General features: G+C 35.1%; 1 protein-coding gene across 1 annotated transcript; it reads left to right on the top strand.

Annotated features, from left to right (window-relative positions):
• Window positions 1-202: 202 nt before the first annotated feature.
• CENPK (centromere protein K) lies at window positions 203-18,095 on the top strand (the record flags this gene model as incomplete). The annotated part of the gene is made up of 9 exons (XM_010134463.1): window positions 203-304; window positions 2,035-2,091; window positions 4,696-4,768; window positions 8,586-8,632; window positions 9,946-10,028; window positions 10,145-10,243; window positions 10,512-10,650; window positions 14,945-14,998; window positions 17,937-18,095. Coding segments are annotated over 9 exons (813 nt in total), but the record flags the coding sequence as incomplete, so codon positions are not given.
• Between the last annotated feature and the right edge of the window lie 201 nt (window positions 18,096-18,296).

Consider the following 18,296-nt stretch of genomic DNA (forward strand, 5'->3'; position numbering starts at 1 on the left):
GTGTCTTCAGATTTTACTACAATAGCATAATTAGCAGATTTTACTGAATGATTAGGTGCAATCTAATACAGGGGAGTTAAGGGAAATCTTTGGATTCAGAGGGATTACTGTTACATATTTGACCTCAGGTAGCAGGCGTGATTCAGTAACCTGTTAATTGTGGCAGAACTACATGATAACTGTTCTGTTTGCTTGTTAATAGGCTGAATATTTACCAGAAATCACCGATGACTGGATTTGTCCTGTAGAAGCCAAGGAAGAACTCCTGGACGAATGTGAGACTATTTGGAAGCAAATGGAAGAGGTATGCAAATCACAAGTGATAGACTAGATTTGTTGTAAACTTTCCTTAGCAGTTTTTTGTTCCTCTCCCCATCCTTCTTTTCATGCTTGCTTATCTCACCCCCTCCAAAGAAACCACCACAATAAAACAAGAGGGGAAAAAAATGGCAGAAGTGTTTCAGAAAAGCCAAAGGAAGAAATGTTGGTAGGGATGAATAATGCCTTGCAATGTCAAACTTTGTTTACAGTGAGCTGATGTTATGATTTAGTTCAGTAGAATGGGAGTATGTGTTAAAACTAGGTAAAATTAAACAGTTTACTTGTGTTCTGGTAGTACCAGCACACTGAGACTTGAGATCCTTCTCAAGATGGATTCAACTGCTGTTAGGAAGTGCTTTGTCTCTTAAAGGAGAGAGAGAATGGGATGAGAAAGAGGTTTAGAAGGATGACAGTGTTAGCATACACTCGTGTTTTGGTTCAGAAACATTCACAGCAAAGTTTCTGAAGTTCAGCATTGTAGTTTCAGTGCATAGTAGAGTATGTCCTGCCCTTCTGGCTGGTTAAATGACTGACAGTTATAAAACAAGAAAGACTGTAGCAAGTGTCTCCTGCTCAAGCCTTGAATATCTCTGATGGTCTGAATTTCAGACTTGATATACATTCCATTGCAGTCATGGGAGCCAATGTAGTGCACTTCTAAAGTTCAGACTATTTCTGAAGCATACATTATGTTGCTGTGGCAAAAAGAGACTAGACCGCAAGGTTCAAATAAATGATTTATCTGAGCTTCACTTACAGGTTTAAGTGCAAGCCTCAAGCAAACTATTTACTTGAGCTTCACTTAGAGTTTTAATATGCCACTATTGCAGGATTTCACAGATAGAGTGGTTTTTTATTGCCTGACTTGGTGGCTGGATGGGATTGTGCCTGAGAGGATTATATCTGTAGTGTTTTATCTTTGGTGGTGTAATTGCCCCATATTTTTCGATGGACAATGTTTAGCCTGTACTGTTATTTTGCTAATTTTGTGATGTCTAGTTCACAAAGTTACTGAATAGTCGTTGAACAGGACTCAGGGCATTTTGTTTGTTACGAGATTACAAGGTTCCACTTGGGTTTGGTTCTCAGTATGATGCAGTGTTCAAGCAACTCAGGGCTAAGCTGTTTTGCCCCCCACCGCCCTAAGTCATCTCTGCATAGATAAAGGACTGTCAATGTGAGATGAAGCTCAGTTGAATTAAAAACTGCCTGCTTTTCACCTTTGTTCTCTGAAACCTGTTTAGCTGGGTGATCCTGTACAAAGGCTCTAAATTATTTAAAACTGAAAATGTGTATAATAATGCAATTATTATTATTAAAACTATTATCATTCAAAGAGTTAGAACAGTAGCAGCAAATGTGTTAATTTCTCAGCAGCTTCCCTCTTCTGCCTTGTCCATGACTCTTCCCCATTTCCCATGTTCTTCATATGTTCAGTGTCTCATAACTTGCCTTCTTCCTCAAATCATACATCTTTTGTTAGCTGCTACTTTTTTACTTTTCAGTTAATTGAAGTTCTACTTTTTTACTGCAGTATTATTTCAAAATATTTCTTAATTTACTGTTCCAGGTCAGGCTCTAAGTGATGTAGTATGCCAAGTCAAAACTTTTATTGCTATATTAAACAATTCTTATTGGAATTTCTAAGTATCATATTGCTTACTTCTTTTTTGTAACAAAAACGTTTTTGTGTTATGTTTGTTTTCTACCAAGTGTCAGAGCAAGCTAATGCTGCTCGGAACAGAAACACTGCTAAAATCAAATGCCAAGGTAAGACAGGTTTTTTTTGTTTTTCTTTTCTCCACAAATATTTCTTTCTGTAAAGATATGGTTTGTTTCCAAAAGAAGGCATCTAAATTATCTTCATTTACTCTCTAGAGCTGACAGCTTTACTCATAGTAACTCTGAAGTATTCTGAAGTGTGTGTTTAGCAGTTACTGGAAAGTTGCATTTATATATAGCAAAAAGGTTACATGCAGTCCTGCCACACAATTTGGAACCAAAGAGTGGTGGTGATTGGAGTTAAATCCAGTTTCTGGCCAGTCACAAGTGGTATTCCCCAGGGCTCAGTACTGGGCCAGATTTGTTTGATATCTTTATCAATGATTGAAAGAGGGCCATCCAGTGCACCCTTAGTAAATTTGTAGACAACAGCGAGTTAGGCAGGTATGTTGATTAGCTTGAGGATGGAGAGCCTCTACAGAACCATATGTATAGGCTGGATTGATGGGACAAGGCCAGTGGTATCTGCACTTGGGCCACAACACTCCCCTGCAACGCTACAGGCTTGGGGAAGAGTGGCTGGAAACCTGCCCAACAGAAAAGGACCTGGGAGTGTTAGTTGGCAGCCGGCTGAACATGAGCCAGCAGTGTGCCCAGGTGGCCAAGAAGGCCAATGGCATCCTGGTTTATATCAGCAATAGAGGGACCAGCAGGAGCCGGGAAGTGATTGTCCCCCTGTACTCAGCACTGGTGAAGCCACACCTTGAGCACTGTGTCCGGTTTTGGGCCCCTCACTTCAAGAAGGACATTGAGGTGCTGGAACGTGATCAGAGAAGGGCAATGAAGCTGGTAAAGGGTCTGAAAAGCAAGTCTTAGGAGGAGCTGCAGAGAGAACTGGAGATGTTTAGCCTGGAGAAGAGGAGACTCGGGGGAGACCTTATTGCTCTCTACAATTACCTGCAGGGAGGTTGTAGTGAGATGGGTGTTTTACCTGGGTATCTTCTCCCACATAAAAAGTGATAGGATGAGGGGAAATGGCCTCAAGTCATTACAGGGGAGCTTTAGGTTGGTCTTAGGAGGAGCTGCAGAGAGAACTGGAGATGTTTAGCCTGGAGAAGAGGAGACTCGGGGGAGACCTTATTGCTCTCTACAATTACCTGCAGGGAGGTTGTAGTGAGATGGGTGTTTTACCTGGGTATCTTCTCCCACATAAAAAGTGATAGGATGAGGGGAAATGGCCTCAAGTCATTACAGGGGAGCTTTAGGTTGGATATTAGCAAAAATTTCTTTACAGAAAGGGTTGTGAAGCTGCCCAGGGAAGTGGTGGAGTCACTGTCCCTGGAGGTATTTAAAAGATATGTAGATGTATTGCTCAGGGACGTGGTTTAGTGGTGAACTGCCAGTGCAGGGTGAACGGCTGGACTTGATGATCTTAGAAGTCTTTTCCAACCTAAATTGTTCTCTGATTCTATAACTGATGTGTAACAGAGTCATAAAAACAGAGGGATGTGTAACTTCAGTACCCATTTGGACTATTGCCTAATAAGTGTATATGCATCTATATGGATGCCTTTAGGTTTACTATGGCACTTTGCAAATTAAAGGTGTGTGCATTTGTGGATATCATTAGGAAACTGCCGTGCATGAATTAGAAATGAAGTGAGTGATATTGAGTGCATGAATGTGAGCTCCTGTATCCTTCAAATCTTGGGAAATGTGCAGAAAGGCCAAGCTGGCTCACTCTTTAGTTGAGTGTAAATTCTAAACAGGAAGCTTTAAAACAGAATTTATATGAGGAACTTCCCACTTTGAGAGTTAAACATTGTGCTGGTTGGGTAACATAAACAGTTGAACATTGTGCCGGTTGGGTAAAATACGTAGGTCTTATAAATCTCCATCTTGTACAACTTTGTCATGGTTTGAACAAAGGGGCTGCTAGCACCGAAAGGATTCGGTTTGCTGGAAGGTAAACCCAGCAAAACCACAGAAGGAGCTTATCAGCTCGTTAACGCTTGCCGCGACTTAGAGGGTTCGCATGGGATGAAAGGTAAACCCACGGAACCACACGCAAGGGAGCTTACCAGCTCGTTAACGGCTAGAATTCAAGGCTTTGTTCGGGCAAAGGAAAAACAGACACAGGCTTAAAAGGGAGGAAAGCTTTAACAGAAAAGCCTGAAGGTAAAATCATTTTAAAAGTCAGGCGGATTGGAAAGGAGAGAAATATAGAGGGAAAGATTGATAAATAGATAAATAAGCATATGCAAATACAATATAAATCTCCCATTCAGAACCACATCTCCCACTTACAAAGGACTGACTGTGCATCTGAGGAGGAGTGGGGTTGTGAATTATTGTCATAGCTTCTAATGGTTCATCTTCATTTGCGGCCATTGTCTGATATTATAGAGGAAATTAGGGGGAAAATGCCAACTTTGACTACTTAGGATTTCCTCCTTTTGAAAAAAGAATAAAAATGTTTCTTAGTCCCTGCAAGTGGCTTTTAAATCTTTTGAAGGAAGTAGTGGTCTTCATAATAGATGCTCTTTTGTTTTCTCCTGTATAAATTTAATTCAATTTCTGTAACAGTCTATATCTTTTTACTCCAATGCAAATCAACATATTTCAAGAGATGTTTTTTTCCTTGTTATACAGCTTTCCTTGTTAATGATGCAAGTGAAAGCTTTAACTGCGGAATATTATCAATGGCAAAAAAGAAGTCCTGAATGTAAGTAACCGGTTCCATGTAAAGCATATTCATTAACTTCTATGAAGTCTTTCATCTTGTAATTGTAAAGGCATTGTAAAGAGTATATATATCTTGAAAGTGTTCTGATAATTATTTTCATAAAATAACTGCTTTAAAATTGTGGGAGTATTTAATTTGTTTCATTTCTATACTCTTTTTGCACTTCTGAGTGAACTTAGAACAGAAGTTAATCTTGTAATTTAATCTTACAATGCTGGACAAAAGTTCATCATATCACTATTCATCAATCAGTTCAATGGGAAAATAACCGTTAGCAGATCTCCTAACAAAATAACAGAAGTTTATTATGCTGTTACCCTCCTTCAGATTTCTCCTTTCTGTGATCTGATTCTTCTCAATTTTTTGACTGTATTTCCTTTTTAGGACAGAACTACTTTGCTAAATAAATAATTCAGTCTTCATTTTGTCTTTTGAGAAGCTGATATGATTTTTTTATGTTTGCGGGTGTAGTTAATAAAAACCCAATAATTTATCCAGATGTATTTTTTAACCATACTTTCTTTGTTTTTATTTAGGTCTTTATTTTTTAATTAATGCTTTTCAAAAGTGTGTGTTTTTTGTTATGATGTACTAGCTGAAACTTGGAAGCAAATCATTAGTGTTAAGCCAAATACAATAGAATCTGCTTTGGATTTAACACAGGTCAGAGATTTCAAATCAAGAAAAGGTGGTAAAAGACACTTGAGTTTATTTTAACTTAGGAATCCAGATCACTTATTGACCTTGAGAAGCACAAACCACTGAACAAGTGGTAGCTCTTATATTTGTTAGGCATTATCAGTCAAAGAGTATAAATTCCTCTGTACTTCAGAATTCTTTTTGTACATAAGCATCATTGCTGACTGATTGCATTTTGTTGCAAGACTGATGTGGCCAGACACGGAAAATAAAACCGTTAAGAATCTAAGTGTGAACAAAGTAATCTTTTTTTTCAGATATCCCATTTGGAAACTCCTAAAACAGTTCACACTACTTTATCATTAGTGTTCTGGTGGCACTCACTGTCTTTTGTCAAGAACCTGTCAGAGCACCTTTCAACCCAGTGAAACTTATTAGTTAATCTTTAAGTGGATACATTGAGTCATTTAAGTTTGTGTTTTGTTTTGGGTTTTGGGGGTTTTTTGCCAGAAGTGGCTCAGGTTTTTTCAGTATTTACAAAATGATAGAAATGTTTTAGACAGCAAAGGGTGATTTCAATTATTTTGTCATTTGGCAAAATAGGAATGCATTTTCTGATGAACATTAAAGTCACTTCTCCAGCCTCTTTAAAAGTTTGTATACTTGCTTCATGTTGTGATCAAATAATAGGAGCTGGGAAAAAATATTTCTTCTTTCTTATAAATAGGATTTGTTGCTTTATTAGAATAAATATTCTAGTTCGTGTGCTTTGTAAGCCTGTCTCTCAGAACAATCATCCTTAAATGCTTCTTAGAGCTATGTAGACCACAAATACGGCATTGAATGAATTTGGGAAATACTGGTTCTTGGCTGCTGCTACTCTTGAATAAGATGCTGGCTTAAAGCAAATTAATTGAAACACTTACAGTTTTTATCTGGGTAAAATACCTGTAAATGTTAGGTTTCCTTACTATAAGCCATTTGCTTAAGATATTCTGGGAGCTTGATCTATTTTTATTGGCTTGCTGACTGACTTTGTTCAACCATTCTTAGTTGTTCACAGGTGATAAGACTTATTAGAAATCTTAGTTTTGATCTAGAAAAATGATCGGTGCATATTATGAGGCAAATAGTATTTTTCAGCCAAATCTTTGCCTTTTTGTCTGCCTTCTTGGTGGAAGAAAAAAGAGGTTGCAGCTAAGAATTTGAGTAGAGTTATAGTGCTTGTATGAAAATGAGGAGACTACTGTGCTTACATCTCCTCTGTCTATCTTGGATCCTTTCTACTTACTGTTTATTTTGAAGGAGGAATTGCTCAACTGAAAACGTTGTCTGAATTTATCTAAATAGGAATAGCAGAAATGCCAATTCCGTACAATTTACTGATAGAGTATGAATGTCGGGCTGTCTTGTTACCTTAGTTTCTGCTTTTAGTAATGGCCAGTTCATTTCTTGTATCCATAATGCAAGTTTTATTTTTGCAAAGCTTTTACTTCAGTCTCTTGTTCTTTCTCAATTTTTGGTAGTATTTATGTGACTGCAGAGCTGCTAAGTCAGCTGGATTCAAACTTTTAAACAGGCATTTCATTCATAAAAATAGAATTTAGCTTTTACCTTTGCAAAAAAAGGAAGTGGCAGCAACTATATAAAACATTTGAGATCTCTGCATAATTTCTATTTTTCTTCGCAAAACACCAGTATTCTACCAAATTTCTCTGCTTTAATAAGAGTTTCTGTATAAAAGTGTGCATAGTAATTACTTTAACATTCTGAGCATCTGGTATTATTTTGCTTAGTAATTGTACTATGTATCATTAGGCAATTCTATTTGATGTTTGATTTTTGCAAGGGTAGTGATTCACAGCTGAAAAAGGTTTAACTGATGGTAGAGAGAGCAACCCGTGTTCTTTACAATAGCAGCTGCCATAAATGTGTTGTCTCAGTGACTTAGATCTGCACTCTTCCTTCACTAATTACTGTTAGTGATTTCTTTCCTAGGAAGATGTGGCCTTCTATTCTGATACTCACAAAATATGAATATTGAATGGAAAGCACATATTCAGGATTAGGTATCTAAAAATGAGGAAATGTTAGAAACTGATAGTAGAAATTGATAATACCAGGTAATGAGGGCTCACAATAACCATGGAGGGCAGGGGTGGCAGTGGGAAGGGTTCTATGGGTTTCTTCAGATATGCCAGTGAATGAATAAAAGTACACCAATGGATTTTATTATGTGTATGTAGGATATTCATGTCATTAAAGAAGTCTTGCTCTAGTAATAGCATAGATCATCACCTCCCGCAGCTCTTAAACATAAGCTTAATTTGGAAGCTCTCTGTTCCAATTTTGTGTCAAGATATAAAGACAGTCATTCTCTAAGTAAAAGGGATTTTATTGTGACATGTAGTTTAATGCATTTTGAACTCAGTAGTTTTGCTGATTTTCATCCCGAACAAGCACTGCTTTTGAAACTACTAATCTATGGCTTCTCAAAATTTGTGGAGATAAATACTCTAAAATTACTAAAAATAAGTATTAAGAAATTTATGAAATGAAGTATTATATTTAGGAGATATTTAATGCTTTTATGAGAGGGTTAAGGTTTTGCCTTTTTGTTGAAGGAAAAGTTGTTAGTGAAGTACTTGTTTTTCAGATCAGAGATTTGGAGCCTAAACATGGACAAAAAATACCCCTGTCACACTAAGATTTAAATCTTCAGAGTAGCTTTCATTCTGCTCTTAATGGGTTCAAATGCTTCACTTCCTCAATAGTCATACATTTATGCTGATGCTGCAAGTTGATATGGAATGGATAATTTATCAGAGTCCATTGAAGGCTATCAAATACAACATTCACTTTTTATTCAGGAAATCCACTATCCATAAATCACTGCATTTTGCAAAAGCGAAACATTATCAGATCCTTGAATAGTACCATTCTTTCCCTTAAGTACTGCTGCTGTTCAGGGTTGTCCTTAGGATATTGGCTTGCTGGACCTTTTGTCTCCCTATGTGTAGCTGTTCCTGGTTAAACTGCTGCTGACAGCCCAGCTAGTTTTTTTAGAGGTACACAAGCTTCTCTCTAGCCAGGCTGCTTTTCAATGTAAACAACTAATTCATCTAATGCAAAAAACTCAATTCATTTTATTTTTCAGTAATTTCTTCCAATCCAGATGTACTGTTAACTTTAGGAAAAGAAGAGGTAAGTCTTTTTGCTTGTTAAGAGATAATAAAATTATTTTGGGGAAAAAGAAATGTATTTACAATTGCTGCATTTTCCTATGACTATTTCTGTGGTGGACTACTGCTAAGATACTGTGTGTGGTTCTTTAGATAGTGGTGTTCTAATGTTTTTCTTCCCCTGAATTAGAACTACTAAAATTTCCTGATTGTAATGAATGATCTTTTAAATAAACCTTTTTTCTATATTTCATTTCATACTTGATATAATGTAACATTAGGTGTTACACAGAAGAGTCAGTATTCTAGAGTTCTGTGGCAATAATTTGCAAATAATTTGTTGCTCTTTATTGCCAGCCTTGGATGAAGGAGCAAATCAAGAGTGTCTCAGGGGTAGCATTACTCTGTATTATTAGGCATTGGCATGCAGCATGACCTGAGAATATTCCTTTGGCTATGGCTTAAAAAAGAAAACTACTTGGTTGCTTCTTGGTTTTCTTCTTCCTAGCAGCTATTTACAAGTTATTTGTCTACCCGCTTTCATTTGACTTTATTGCTATGGCATGTTTGATCTTATGTCCCATTTTGTGACCTATTTTATTGAGGATTCCTGGGTTTTTTTATTAAATGTTGCGTATTTGCTGCTGTAGAATACTCTCAATTTTTTTTTCTTTGAACTAAATACAGAAGTTCTCATAGTTTGTATGGAAGAAGTTTATATTAAAAAAAAAAAACCTGTTAGAAATACTACTTTGTACTACATAGTGCTCTAACGAAAGACTCAGTTCACTAAGAGTTCACTGTTCCCTATCTTCAACAGTACCCATAGCTTCTGGCTGCAGTTTATTTCTCTCTCTTTTCCAAATATGTCCATATGTCAGAGGACCAGTTAATTTGTGGATGCAATTAGTCTGTCTTTGCAGCATCTTTGTTTTCTCAGTGCGCTACATTTTATATTGATGGATTTAGCATGGATCCATTCTTGCAAGCAGCTGCAGTGATTTAGACATTGCAGCCCTGGTGCTGCACGTGTTTACTCCTCACTGTTTCATCACATGAGCAGTTCACATGTGTGCTCCATAATCTGCTTCAGGTAAAATTAACTATGTTGTTTTGCAGGGCTTCAATAAGGCACTAATAAAGAACTAGTGACAGTAACATTTTTAAGAACTCCAACTGGATTTAAAATTTATATGTCACTCTACAGCCGTATTTCTTAAGAAATCACGGATAATTTGGTCCTTTTTACCAGATTTATAGATGTAAGCTTACATAGAATAAATATTACAGACTGGGCTATCTGCAAAAGGTAAGTTTATTTTTACTCTTTTGTAGTTGCAGAAAGTAATGAATGATCTTGAAATGGTGCTGTCAACAGTTCAGTCAAGAAATAAACAACTGGAAGAAGATCTGAAAAGGTAGGACAATAACTTGGACTTATGAATGCTTTAAGCTTTCTTATTCCACTTTTTTTTTGTCTGTCTAGGAAAACTGTTCATGTGTTGTGCCATTTCCTATTTTACATGTGTCAAAGAGAACAGCAGTGGCATGAGGAACAGGAGCAGATACTAGATGCACTTAATGGAATTGAAGAAGAGACAAAAATCCAAGTTGAACAACTTCCCCCAAAAAGGTATTTTTACAGTGTTTTTATAATGAAGAATTTAAATATCAACAAGAGTAAATGAGTAAATCCTTAAAACATATCCCTTCTTTTGTTCAATAGATCAAATAATAATTCAGTAATTCATATTTGAAACATGGAAAATATTGCCACTGAATGTTTATATCCTGTGATTCATGATATTGAACTTACAACAGTAGAAAATAAATTATTTTTTACTTAACTTTGTGATTATTTTATTGAATTTCATATCCTATTGCTATGTTTTTACTATTAGTTTGAATGAAGCATTTTATGAACTGCAAAGTAAAATGTTAAAACTGAAGATGTATAAGGAAGAACTCTTGAATGCTCTTGGTGATTTCCTAGGAGAACATTTTCCTCTTCCAGAGAAAGATAGAAGTGCTAAAAAGAAGGTATGATTGTCTCAATACCTGTTAAATTTGGAGTGTTCAATTCCATTTCATTAGATGCAATATCTTTTTGAAGTCACTAGCATAGGATCTGCAGTTGTATTTTGAACTAATCATAGTTCTTACAGCTGATGCTTTAGGTTCAATTGGTATTTTTCAGGTTCTATATTTCAGTATTCAAGGCTGTTCGCAGCTGGATATTTTCTTTCTTAATGCATATATATCCTTTAGCCAATGAGATGCATATCAGTGTATTGTATTTCTCACTGAACTGCAAGCTGTGCCAAATTTGGAAATAGTGAGAGGTTTGCTCCTAATTGTTCCGTTTTCTTTTTTACTGGACTAGGCGAGTGGACTCATTTTCCTTGGCAAAGCAAATTTTAATTGTCTAACAATGTTTTTGGAAGAATAACAAGGACAAGTGTTTATAATTACAGTGCAGTTTGGTATATTAACCCTTGGTTTCTGTTCAGGCAAACTGAGCCAAAAATTTTCTTCAAACTTCAGGGAAAATACGCAATCAGGGAGTATTTTGCGTATTAAATTCAAAGTCTGCAGTAAAAATTAAACTCTTTGCCATTGCTTTTTTTACAAGAATAGTTACCAAAAAACTACAAAAAAGGCAGGGGTTGATTTTGATTTCAGACACACTTAAGAATGTAGAAATAGGAAGGATTTCTTTAATCCAGTTCCCTGTTATTTCAGACAACGACATTACTATTTATTTATTATTATCATAGAACTCCATTTTGAAGCTAATTATTTTTGTTACTACTGTTTCAGCTGGAGTTTGTTCTAGTACCTTAGTGTTCTGATTAAAAACTGTCTCCTAACTTCCAGTCTAAATTTATTCATGTCTAACACAGATCCATGTATTCTTACACAAGTGCTGTGCTTAGAATAGCTCTTTTTCTTTCTTGAGTTTATTTCTTCTGATATATTTAGACAGCAACCTTATACCCTCTCTTTGTTTTGCTAATTGAACTATCAAAGTTTTCATGTTCTGCTGTAAGATAAATTTTTTTTTTCAATTCCCTGGCTTATACTAATAGTACTCATTTTCTATATATTCTTCCATCTGGATTCATTGGTTTTTACAAGGTTCCAAAAAAGATATTATAAACAAAACCGCTAGGTTGCAGTCATCACAAAGGCAACTAATTACTCTTGTCTTTTTCTTCGTGTTATTTCCAACTGATGAACCATGAGCATTTCATTTAAAAACAAAAACCCCCAAACCTTGTTTTTGCACAGAAGCATGTATTTTGCACATAAAAAGACCAAATGCCTTGAAGGCACGATACTCATTTTCAAAGTTTTATTCGACCACCTTCAGACATCTTATCCTATTATATTGTAGTTCTTCTGCATATCATCTTCCAGTTTCCTGCTTGTCCTGGTTTGCTGTTACTAAATATGATACATTTTGCTCCAAGATCAGGGAATTAAAGCTTCAGGGATTTCATTAACACTCATCTTTCAATCATATATTTCCCAATTTTAGTCTGATCTCTCCATTTGCTGGTTCTTATTCATCTTAATGATTGTTCTAGACATGCTACTTCAAACTCTGACTTCCCCAGATGCATTTTAAGTGATTGTCCTTTTTCCCCATGCATATTGTTATTATTTCCATAAAAATGTATTTCCTATAATGAAATATACCAATTTAGTTGCTCCCATTTAAATGATATATAAAAATATAGGCTGGAGGTGACCACTGGAGGTCTTCAATTCCAGCACCATTGTCAAGGTAGTGCCAATGCCAGAGTTGGATCGAGTTTCTTGTGGTCATATTCAGCTGTGATTTAAATATATGAAACATTGAATTCATGTGTGTGTTTCAGAATTCTGAGGAAGATTTTATGTGGAATCTCCTGCCATAGAGCAAAAATCAACTGCTTGAATTTTCTCGAACTCTGTTATACTGACTGTCTGAAATTCTTATTAACTACCCTGCCTTCATCTCTCGTCCATGCAATTTTCCTTATTAAAACCTAAAAAAACCAGTCACCCAAGGTTTTTGTGATTGATCAACCCACTCCTGCTCACAGAAGCTCACCTTCTACCTTTTTTTAATTTTACTTCAATCTAAAATTTATTTTGATTAATTTCCAAGTTAAGTCTTTTCTTGTCTTAGTTTTAATTTTTTTTATGCATTTCTTGAACTCTTAAATAGAGTTTGTTTTCTGACAGGTCTTTTTCTTTCATTTCACTCCTTATGAATTCATAGCTGCTTCTGTATCTTTTAACTCAGTTGGATCTCAGTGGCTTAACTACGGTTCTCTGTCATCTGCACCTTATTAAGTGATTAACTGTGAAGGGAGAAGAGACAGCCATTTCCACCTATATTGTTTTCTTTATTGTGTCAGAAATACAAATTGTCACCATTAGCAATGAAATTTGTTGCTACACTGATTCTAGGGAACACGTTATTCACATCAATTACCAGCTTGGTTCAACGCTTTTGAAGCACCAAACTCTTAACCATGTATGTCAGTAATTTGGCTTCACGTTGTGGAAGCTTCTTGTGTTCTTAATAGCTCTGGTTTAGCACAAATGTGTGGGGCTGGGGTCTGCAGGGCACTGCTCCAGTGTAGTGTGAACTGCTCCTAGCCTCACTGTTCTGGTTCTACCCTCCTCTCATCAGGCGTCTGTGTATAGGATTGGGAGTGGAAGGGAAGACTGGAACACAGCAGCCCAGGTTAGCTTCTGTTGCCATGGCACAACACCTTTAGTATAGGTAGTGACTGAGGTAAAAATTATCTTCCCTTTTAAATCTTGGATAAAGATGACATTTTTTTTTCAAGATATGAACTATGAGAAGTCATATGTTGAGGAATATTCTTCCTTCCATAAGATAGATTGGCATAGAGAAGGTGCCTGTCAGGTTAAATAAATGCTGAGCATCCTGCTTAAAGGTGACTTTATAAGCATTAATTAATGATACTTATTGTATTAGTGACACTTAAAAATGTAAGTAATATAATTTTATGTAACTATATACAATGTATATTATAAACTTAGCAAAGTAAGTTTGCTAGTTCTGTGTAACAGTGCAAACTTCTTTACACTACTATACTTCATATATAAAGGATATTATATATCAGTTGTAGTAATTACTGAAGTCATAATCTAATTTCAACTTTGAAACATGAATATTGAACCCATTACATAACTTTAAAAGTACTGATTTTGGCCAGGGAAATGCTGAGGCTATGAAGTAGCTTCACGATTGGAACTTTTTGCAGCTTCGTAGTGTAGAACCTATTTCCTCAACCTAGTATCAAGATAAAATCATAAAGGTAGGGATTATTGAGCCTAAGTTCCATGGTTTGCAAGGTTTCTATGCAGCAGGCAGTGTGTCCCCCTTGTGGCTTTCTGAAGGTGAGAATATCAAGAACTGTATCTGGAAAAAAGGAGCCAGAACTTGGTTTTCACAAATTCTTCTTTGTGACTTGTGTTATTCTGTTCCAGAAGTGGAGTTTGTATAAGGTGCTGCACAGCAGTTAGTATCTTAGGACTTAAGTTGACATATTCAACAGCAGTGCTAGTAAGCAGCTTTCAGTGCTGTATTATCACCTTTATTTTCTTGAATGTGAAGTAGATGGGGAAACAGGATAAAATGGAAAAGTAATTGAACCAGGTTCACCATGAAACAGCACAAGTATTTTTGTTGGTGGTGTTGCCTGAGGAATTAACTTATAGGCAAATTGTTTGATTTGCTTGCTACGAATGAAAGAAAGTAATTTTCTAATTATATTTTACGACATTCTCATTTTGAATCATTATGTTTCTTAAGCTTGGCCTTTTTTTTTAATTGAAGTCAGTAAGAATAAACAAATATTCATCAGCAAATTATGAAAAACATATTAAGGCAGTAAGAACTGAAGTCTTGAGCTGTGTCACATTTGCATTGTGAACACTTTCTGAAGTTCACAAAAAGCATTATTTTTTCCTAACAAACCATATTCGTAGAATGTTTTGCACTACATTATAAATATGATGTTCTTAGTTTTATTTAAATGTAAACCCACATAGATACGTGATTATCACTTAATCTTTTTTTAATAACGGATTCAAAAAATGTTACATTTAAAGAATATGATACTGAACTAGTAGATTTAAACACTACCTTCTGTTTCTGTCATGACTAAATCTAAGTAAAAGTCTTCATCTGTTGTGTACTGTGCAATCAAATAATTTTGTGCTTATTTTTCTTTGTCAATTAACATTTTTCCTCACTATTTAGTTTTGGGTTTTGATAATTTCTCTGGGCGGGTGGTTATTTTTGCAGAACTCTTCTGAAGAGCCAGCTGTAAAACTGATAACACTTAATGAAATTTTAGAGGTAAGATTGTTTTTTTATGTAGAGATTCGGGAGATTTTCCAATACTCAGATCTGATAATAATATATTAATAAGATAACAAACAGTATATGACATACAGTTAAGATACTTAATTGAAAAGTAGGATATTTAAGAATGCTATGTCAGATTTCTATTTTAATTCCTATCAGATGAAAACCTAAATTTTTTACAAGAGATGTGGCAATAATTTAGATAACTAAATTTTCCATTTAAACTCGAGAATGATTATCCCTTATTTCTTAATTTTATAATTATTATTTTAAAGAAGGTTTATGAGTCTTAGTGGCTTGTATTAGGGGAGACAAATCCTATACTTAACAAAAAAAATTAATTGTTCCATTTCATGCTTTATTTTGTACTGTTTCAGTAAAAGAATTTCTGAAATATAATACAATAACAGTTATAGAAGGACCAGTTAATTTGTAATGTATTAACTGGATTATCGTCTCATGAGGAAGTCAATTAATTTGATTCATGCATTTCTTATCAATGTTTTATAAGTATGCCAGCATTGCTTAGTGTGTATTTTTAATCAGAGTACAATTTATTAATTTGAACTGCAAAGCATAATTTTGAAGGAGAATTAAAAATCTTTTCACTAGCATTGTTCCTTCTTGTCTTACATGTAGCATTTGAAGTGAAATTTCCTGTTCTTACTCAATCCTCACTCTTCAGACTGTTGTAAACTTTTATGTATAAGACCTCCCTGGGGTAAGAGTTTTTTCCTGAGAAAAAATGACTTTCTGGTATTAAGATGCTATGATCTGGTCACTATGACATTGTTGTGCTTTAGTTTAAAGCCCAGACTTGGGGCTTACATCATCAAAATAATTTTACATGCTTCAAGTATCTCAGCATGCCTATTAATGCCAAATTAGGCAGAGCTTGAAAACAGATCAGAATTTAAAATAGGCACATTCCCTGTGGAATTAAAATTTTAAAGCTCTCCTAATGCTTTAAAATTGCCCTTCATATTTTTCTAATATTGTTAATCTCCTCAAAATGTGAACACATCCAAGTAAAGTCTGATATCCAGTTGGAAGAACATACTACTTCCAAGAATTCAGACTTTATTTTAACTGTCTTGGCATAAACTGTCAATGTCCCTTATCTCTGTGTTGTGGGAGTTTTCTTTGTTGAGCAATTTGGTTCAAGCTTCAAGTGCCTGTTAAATTTCAAAAGTGTTTTCCTGGATACAGATACTAGTTTCTTAAAGAGACAAATGCAAAGTCATCTTTGTACTTAGGGATTTAGTATTTGCTGTTGCACAAATGTAACTCATTCACAGAATTAGAATTAGTGCCCGTGTTCTTAATCATGCCTCCTCAATCTCCATGTATTTTTTGTTAAATAATGACAGTGTACATTTCTAATAAATCTCCTTTGACAAGCTAGGTGTATACATTTATATTATTTAGGTATATCGGTACCTAATGCATTAAATGAATGCACGCGGTAAGCAAGCAGTAAGCTATTTTCTCATGCAAACATCAGGATATTTATTATACTACTTTTTATTCCAGTAATGAGCTATAATTTTTTGCAAATATAATAATTCTTTTCCTTTTAAGCAGTTTGAGGATTATTCCTTTCTGACTGAGATTTTAGTGAACTAGTTTAACATTTGAAAGACTGTTTACAATACAAATGTCTTTAAAGTTACGTCCATAAAGGCTATTTTGGAATATCAGATGTCACAAAATTCATTTAAAATAATGCATTTGGACTAAATACTCAAAATTGAGGCAGGTAAGTACAAAAGAGATAAACTGGAAGAATTCTTTGGAACGCTGTGAAAAAGAACAGAATTTTTTTTTCTCCCATAGATCATTGAGTGAAAAATGTAAAGTCTGGTAGTGAGGATTTTGAGTTTTTCTTTAGCAGTAAAGAGGCAGACAGAAAATTTTTGTACCTACTGAAATTGGGAAGGCTGTAACACTAGAAGCTCTGAGTAGAAAGGTGAAATATCTGGGATGAATAGAGAGAGGAGCATGGATTTAATCCGTAATGTGTGCAATATTCCCCATGAGCAATGTTAGTAGGACAGAGTAGACATGGTCTCCAAGAAGAGTGGCAAAATTGGTTTTTGTTTTTTAATTCCATTAACTAATTCTGTGTTCATGTAAGGAACAAAGGAGGGGTAAAGAAGTATCAAGAGGAGGTGAATTGTTATAAGGTGCTAGTCATGATCAAACAAGAAGCAGTGTTGAGAATTTGGATAATCCATTTGAGATGAGTAAAAAGATTTGATGTGCAAAAATAGTGAAGTTGGACTATGATGTTTAACTTTTCATGGATGCAAGCTTCTTTATTTCTAACACTACCTACGGAAGGACGCAAAATACAGGAAAAAGAATTCTTACCCAATCTAAGACTACAGAAATTATTTTTAGCTCATTAGTGAGATGAAATTTAGAACACTTCTAAGATGGATGTTCTTCGGAGCTAAAATCTGAAAGAGTGAGGGAGAAATACAGTTGACAGTAAGTCATTATGGTTTTGAGGAAACTGATTTCCCCAGATCTAGATTTTCCTCTTTTTTAATGCTTTTAATCTTAAATTAACAGACACTGATTTGAAGATTAATTCTATAAGGATTTACCACCTTTATGTTCAGATTTTTTTGACATTTACAGTTACGCTATCTAAAATCCAGTAAGTATTTTCGACGGATGGTTAAAAACTCCATCCGGATAAAAGGAGAATTCTGGTTCTATATTTTACATCAAAAAGGATATCATGAAGTTAATTAAAAGTTCTTTGTTTTACTTCTACCTTGAACATTGTATTTCTTTTTAGGTGTTATATTTGTTATATTGTCTACATAAGCATCTCATTACATTAATTGGGACATAAATTTGGATAAAAGAGATAATCTGTTTTGTTCGTTTCCTAAATCTTATCCTTTTCATCTTCCAGATGCTAATAAACAAATTAATGAGCACACCACATGAACCCTATATAACAATCAGTGACGCATTTTGGCCGCCTTATATTGAGCTGCTGCTGCGATACGGAATTGCCCTGAGACATCCAGAAGATCCAAACAGAATGCGTCTAGAAGCCTTTCACATGTAGCATGACCTACAAGCTTACTTTAAAACGAAACAAAGCACCGCTAATCTTTTATGGGGGCTAAGACATACTAATGTTCCATGATAAGCTTTTTTGGATTATTTTATTGGGGTTTTTTTTATTTAATGAAGTGCATACTTGTTCAGAATATAAAATATGAAAAAAGTACAAATTTTTACTTTAACTGGCTTTCAGTTTTATGGC

The sequence above is a fragment of the Buceros rhinoceros genome, unplaced genomic scaffold, assembly GCF_000710305.1.
Source record: "Buceros rhinoceros silvestris isolate BGI_N320 unplaced genomic scaffold, ASM71030v1 scaffold1364, whole genome shotgun sequence".
NCBI classification, from domain to species: Eukaryota; Metazoa; Chordata; class Aves; order Bucerotiformes; family Bucerotidae; genus Buceros; species Buceros rhinoceros.